At 33.6% G+C, this 7,500-nt stretch overlaps 1 protein-coding gene across 11 annotated transcripts in view; it reads right to left on the minus strand.

Annotated features, from left to right (window-relative positions):
• LOC137654777 (enolase-phosphatase E1-like) overlaps window positions 1-7,500 on the minus strand; it is a 149,777-nt gene that overhangs the window by 78,825 nt on the left and 63,452 nt on the right. For all 11 annotated transcript variants that reach the window (XR_011046722.1, XM_068388756.1, XM_068388736.1 and 8 more), the window contains one exon: window positions 7,180-7,301. Coding sequence is in view for 10 of the 11 variants with exons in the window: in XM_068388756.1 (XP_068244857.1) it covers window positions 7,180-7,301 (122 nt within the window). In the remaining variant the exon portion in view is untranslated. The remainder of the gene's footprint in view (window positions 1-7,179; window positions 7,302-7,500) is intronic.

Below are 7,500 nucleotides of genomic sequence, written 5' to 3' on the forward strand. Positions count from 1 at the left end.
GAACAGAACATTATTTTTCAGAATCTAATGCCGAATCTCCGAGCTGCACTTTTATTTTTTATTAAGTCTCTCTCTCTCTCTCTCTCTCTCTCTCTCTCTCTCTCTCTCTAGACAATGACGTAAGCACGCACGAGAACACACACACAGCGTAGGAAGAATATATATTTATATATATATATCCAGATATTCAAATATACATTTATATTCAGTCATATATACAAAAACAGCATATATGCAAATACATTCATATATATATATATATATATATATACAGTATATATATAAATATACATCATATTTTATATATATAGCATATTTATAATATATAAATATATATATGTATATATATACATATATATACATATATATATACACGTATTTATACATATATATATACATATATACACACATATATATATATATTATATATATATATGCTCTCTCTCTCTCTCTCTCTCTCTCTCTCTCTCTCTCTCTCTCTGTATATATATATATATATATATATATATAAACAGCAAAAGACATTGAGTGATAAAACTTGTAGAGGCTTTCTATGTACAATGCTCTACAATAGTGATAAGAAATAACTTTTCCAAGGGTAATAATGAAACTCCTGAGCCGGTACCAAAAGTATCAGCAGTAGTAGTAAAGAAAGCATTAAAAGGCATGAAAAGATGCCAGACAGCAGGAAAAGATAACCTAACAATTGATCTAGTAATAGATGGAGGAGTTTTCACAGTGGTATAACTCGCTGGATTTCACAAAAATTGTCTGCAAGAATTCTTTATGCCTACAGTTTGGAAAAACTATTATACTAATTCACATAAAAAAGGAGAAAAAAAGGCCTGAAAAATTACCGTAGAAATAAGTTTAAATAAGTAAGTAATATAAGTAATATGTAAGATGAAAAATATTAGAAAAATAACCATATTAGGCCGATTAGAAAAACAGATTTTAATCAACCAATAGAGCAGATAGGCGTTAGAAGTTGGTATTAAACAACTGACCATATTCATGTAATTAATCGGCTAAAGGAAGAATCAACAAAAGACAAACCACTATGTATGGCATTTATAGACTATGAGATAGCTTTTGATTCTCTCATATCTTCAGCAGTAATGAAAGCTCTTCAAAAACAAGGGATAGAAAAATGTTATGTTAGAAAACTTGAAGATATCTATACAGGAAGTACAGTAATCCTAAAACTGTATAAAGATAGTGAGAACATTCTGAAAATTCCGATTGAAAAAGTAGTTAAACAGGGAGACCCCATCCCTCCTAAACTATTTACAGCATACCCAAAAGAAGATTTGAAGAATTGAATTGAGAAAATGTAGGAATTAATATTAATAGGGAATACCTTGACACCTTAAGATTTGCAGATGACATAGTTGTGTTTAGTGAATCATGAGAGGAATTACAAAAGATGATATAAAATTTGAATACAGAAAGCAGAAATGTAGAACTGAAAATGAATATGAATCAAACTAAGATAAAGTTCGATGAAAATGCAGAAACAACAAAAAAAGAGTTATGGACGAGCCTCTGGAGATTGTTATTGAATATACGTACTTAGTACAGACAATATGTGTTTCCCGAGAACACGAGACCAAAATCAAAATAAGCATGGAATAGAGAGCATTTGGTAAACAAAATGAGATTATGAAAAAATACCATTTCTCTAGAAAGAAAATTTAGTGAGATGGTCCTACCAGTATCAACTTATGCATCAGGAACTTAAAGCCTTAGAAAATAAGTTAGTTACAACTCAAAGATCTCTGGAAAGAATAATGATCGGAATAACACTAAGATATAGAGAACGAGCAAAATAGATACGAGAGCAAACTAAAGTAGAGGATATTTTAACAACATATCAGAAAAAGAAATGGACATGGGCAGGACATGTAATTAGAATGACAAACAATAGATGGACATTAAAAATAACAGAATGGATCACTAGAGATTGTAAAGAAAAAAAAATACGATGGATTAACGAGCTAAGAAGGTTTACGGGTGTGGACTGGCACAGAAAAACCATAAAAAGACGCAAGTGGGAGGACATGTCTGAGGGGTTTGTTTTGCAGTGGGCTAGTGACGGCTGATGATATTACACACACAAACACATACACACACATCATATATATATATATATATATATATATATAAACATACATATATTCGTTTTTATAATTAAATCGGCGGTAAAGGGTGAAGCAAAGAATAGCCCTTACCCAAATGCAAGGCTAAGAGTAACCCACAATAATTATTCCTGTTGAAAAATGAGTGAAATGTTTGCTCGTCTCATCCATCTCCCAACTTGAGATTTAAATCGAACGAGTGAGAGCGGTGTGCCACGGTGGCCCAATTGGCCAGGAAATACATTACTGGGGAGCCAACTCCCTATTGGTATATTACCCCGTGGGCCATATGGTCGACGTAACATATTTTCTATGATAGAGTTGGAGAGTAAATAATAACGTAACGGAAGTTTCATGGAAATTTTTAAATAATAAGTAAGAGAAAAGTTTGTATTGAATACGATGATTTCGTGCATTGAGTAATTTTCTTTAACAAACCGAGGGATATGTAAAAAATCAAGAAAACTACAATATCTTTCAAGTTTATAAAATGCAAGACATGATAAAAATCCATATAAAAGTCCCCACGATTTCCCATATGAATAAACATTAAAAACACTGCTTGCTTTTCACAAATTTGTAACTGAGATAAAAGTCAACATCTCGGTTTAATGGTTAAAAAAAAAAAAAAAGTCTCAAGGCAAAAATAGACATTTGGCAACCACCACACTTTGCGTCACGATACCTATAAGTTCACATCCGAATTCTACGAATTGCCAATGGTAGTCTACAGTAGAGAATCAGAACCTATATAAATGGAAAGATTTCTTTTACTGCAAATGCATTATTTACGAATAGTGGATATCCATACACTGATAAGAATTTCCTATAAACACGAAAATTATCGACAACTGAAACAAAATGACCAATCTTACAAAAGTATTTCATATTAGAACTAAAATATGCATAGCCTTCGTGTCACATGACCGTAAAATGCAAATTTATGGTTAGGTGTGATGAGTCACGCCGAGACAAGCAAGCTTCTTGAGAGAGATAAAGAAGAAATAAAATCAGCCTTTTGCGTCAGAGGGATAAAATAAACCCTATTTTACCTTAGCCTAATTAGCCATGGAATATTCGGCTTGATATGAATGAATGATTATTTCAAATTAAGGTAAATTCTTGTCATAGTACAGCCGGTTAAACGAAAACGAGTTGATCATGTTACAAAAAAATACTTGTAATTATTCATACTTAATTAAGAGAGAGAGAGAGAGAGAGAGAGAGAGAGAGAGAGAGAGAGAGAGTCACTTATTATCACTGTCCCACTATCTCTGACAGGTTGTCAGGCGAAATAAGCTATTGGAAAGCAAAACAAACGGCATAACCAAATTGGGGTATTCGGGTCGAGCTCCTCAAAAGCCCCTCCCGGAACAACTGAACTATCATCAAAATGTGCACCCAATGAAATGAAGCCATACCTTAGGTGCATACACGTATGTATATATATATATATATATATATATACCGATTATACAAATATATATATATATACATATATATACATATATATATATATATATATATAAATATATATTTATATATATATCGTATATACAAATATATATATATATATATATATATACACACACACATATATATATATATATATACATATATATAATGTGTATATATGTGTAAATTTATAAATAGGCCTACACATTAATCATTTTATATACCTAAATGTATATAAGTATTATATATATACATATATACACACACACATATATATATATATATATATAAATATATATATATATATATATGTATATATATATATACATATATATATATATATATATATATATATATATATATATATATACACACACACACACACACACATTAATAATGAACTCTACCTGACTTTCTTCTTTAATTCAAAGAGATTTCATTGTCCTTCAATTACAAAACGGGAAGACTAAGTCAAAGTACATCATTTCTTTGATTTGTTTATAAATCTTTCACTCACTCGATATTCTTAAACCGTACTAGTGTTGGTTTGCTCTGAAGGAAAGGAATTGGATTTTCTTAATTTCATAAATCAAAGACAAATAAAATATCTTACAAGTTTATATGTAAATGGAAAAGCTATAATAATAGTATAATTATTTCCTTAACTTTTAAAACTATTGTATGTGAATGTTTCACATAAACATTCAGGATAACATACTAATTAACGATTCTTATTTACTTTTCTTGATCTCCCCATACTGTGTTTGGGATCACAAACTCTAGTCCTCAAATATGAAGACTTAAAGAACGATAAATACATAAAACTTCAAATCGCATTACCATTCGAAAACTGTAAAACAAATGTAGCTTCCCCTTTTTACGTGACTTTATACAGGTGAACAGTTCTATCATCATTCTCTTCCATTCCTTAGTAACTTTCCCTCACCAAGACTTTCGTTGCACAACCTGGTTTGCCACCCGATCACGCTATCAAACCTGCACCTTACCATCTTGTTAAACCATCAAATAACAGGAATCTTTTATCCTTCAGCATATTCATTATCTTGCTTCAACAATAGCAGTCACTTACACATTCCACTTTTTTTTTTTTACAAAACACTTTGATCGGCATAAAATATTTCTTGTCTTTACACAATGTTTTTCCTCAAAAAATCCTTAGTCAGACTTGCTTCCTCAGTTAATATCCTGCAATATGCATTGTCTTCTAGGAATCTAAGTAAAGTTATGCCCAAACAGATCTTACAGTCTTTTCTGACACCTTTACCTATCTTACAAAATAACACTATTCCTCTGATCCATTCCTTTGGAGTATTACCTCATCTAGATATAGCATAATTAGCCTATTCAATTGCCCTATCACACTTTCTCTCTTATATCCACAGTTTTCTCCTGTAATTCCACAAACTCTTCATTCCTTTCCCTTCCTCAGTGTCTTCACTGGTCTGGTCCTATCCACCATCGTTCAAAAGCCCTTACAAACTTACTCTACCCTTTTGCATCATCCAGCTCCATCCCTTGACATCATCCGCATACAACAAATATTAAAAACACTCCCTCTCTTCCATGACAGCATCCCTTTCAAATATCATCTCTAGTCTGTTTCCTTTACAACAAGAGGTCCCCTGAAACGAACATCTCTAAGTGTTCATCTTGAACCCTGTGTATTTATCACCAACCTGAGTTTCTAGAGGATGCAAATAAAGAGATTTTTGTGAATAAGTTTGGAAATGGGCTTGAATTCTTAAATTACTTGGTTTACAATGAAAAATATTTATAAGAATATCTAGAAAACAAAAATAGCAAGGGGAATACTTTGCTAAATTTTGTGTTAATACGCAGTAATCTCAAAAACAAGTAAAGAGATGCATCTACTGGAGAGAGCGAGACTAATTGGAGATTATAATAACATCTTACGTTCGAGTTGGCAGAGGAAGGGGTGAAAATGTGGCTATGAATGTAATTAAGACAGTGGCGTTTGAGATAAAGGCAGTGTGAAGAGCGCAAAAGAAGAAAAGGCTCATGAAAAAATTTCTGGTTGGAGTCCTGGAGTCAGCAGGGAATGTTTGTGGTCATAAGACTGTACGAATTGGAAACAAAATCACGAAGTGGTGGCGTAAGGAATATAAAGTTTAATAAATGAAAAAGTATAAATTCTAATCGCATGATAAAAGAAAACCTTTTGTATAGGATGGGTATGGTAGCACAAAGAACATTTGAGAGAGAGAGAGAGAGAGAGAGAGAGAGAGAGAGAGAGATAGAGAGAGAGAGAGAGAGGGTATACATAAAAATCCACCGTATGCATGTGTGTACAAACATAGAACAAAATCCATCACTTGATGACCCCTCAAGATAAAATCTGAAAACAGCATCATGGCTGACAAAACAACCACACCGTATGGTATCAACGACAAGCTGACAAGAAGGTAGCAAGGCCAGAGTAGGTGAGCCTGGGTCATGTGTCGTGGAATGGAAACAATAAAGAGGAGCCAGACATATGTCACCGGGAGACTCTTTAGAACTTCCACCTGACATACCTCGCGGTGATAAACTAACCACCATACTGAAAATACATCTGCTACTCTGACGAGACTAAAAATATGAAGAATGTTTTATGAAGACCAACTCAGATGTCGGCTTCTAGATGGAGGAAGGAGGGAGGGAATGAAAATAGGGGCTGATGAAAAGGAGGCGAAGTAGAGGGAGCATGAAGGGAGAGAAAGGTGAACATTGTTGATAAGAATAATTGTCTGAAATATGTGTTAATGTGATATAGTGTTAAGTATTGTAGAAAGTTAAAGGACAAAACACAAGAATATGGGTTTTATGCATATAACAATCTCTCAGCTAATAGTGATGCGCTGATAATTAAGAGCAATTTACATTGTTAGTGCCCAATGCTACAGTTATTGTTGTGGTTGATTTAAATCCCTCTCTGGTTACGGCTCCTTTTCCCTTTCACTACACATACTGTAAACCTAATAGTCTGGCCTATTTTTTACACATTCTCTTCTTTCCTCATATAACTGACATCACTAAGATAACCAAACAATTCTTCACTGGCTTCTTTCCATTTGGTAAGGAAAGAAGACTCTTTAGCTATGGTAAGCAGCTCTTCTAGCAGAAAGACACTCCAAAATCAAACCATTGTTCTCTAGTCTTTCGTAGTGCCACAGCCTCTGTACCATGGTCTTCCATTGTCTTAGGATAGGGCTCTCTTGCTTGAGGGTACACTTAGACACACTATTCTATGTTTCCTTATCTGCTTTCCTTACTGGGCTATTCTCCCTATTGGAGCCCTTGGGCTTATAGCAGCTTGCTTTTCCGATTAAGCCTGTAGCTTAGTTAATAATAATAATAATAATAATAATAATAATAATAATAATAATAATAATTAAGCTGACCCTAAGCCAGCACGGGCCCTTGCTTCTTAGACGATGAAACAAACTCTCAACAATAAGAGAATCCGTTCAGCAGTAAAATTATCATGATTTGCACCTAACTGAGTTGGAATGAATAAACAACTTTATAAGGAAGTAAAGGGATAAAGTCTTTCAAAGCAACTTACCCGAGCTTGCTTATCAATGGTACGTTGAGGCATAGCCCTGCCCTTTTCCCTCAGTGCCGGGTGCATCATTTCAGGGTACAAGTGGGGTGGACGCTCAGGACGGGCATGGGGACCCATACCCTCTGAAAAAGAAATAATCCTAATTAAGAAAAACATACCCAAGGATAGGGAAACTCACATTTTCGGTCAACAATAACAGTCGCAGTTACTGTTCATCTACTGGATACGCAAATTGTGTAACAGCATGTACCCATATTTGACAGAATTGAAACTTACAACAGCATTTCCTTGTAACCTTTTCAGATCGGACAGAGACCAAAG

Source organism: Palaemon carinicauda, chromosome 1, assembly GCF_036898095.1.
Source record: "Palaemon carinicauda isolate YSFRI2023 chromosome 1, ASM3689809v2, whole genome shotgun sequence".
NCBI classification, from domain to species: domain Eukaryota; kingdom Metazoa; phylum Arthropoda; class Malacostraca; order Decapoda; family Palaemonidae; genus Palaemon; species Palaemon carinicauda.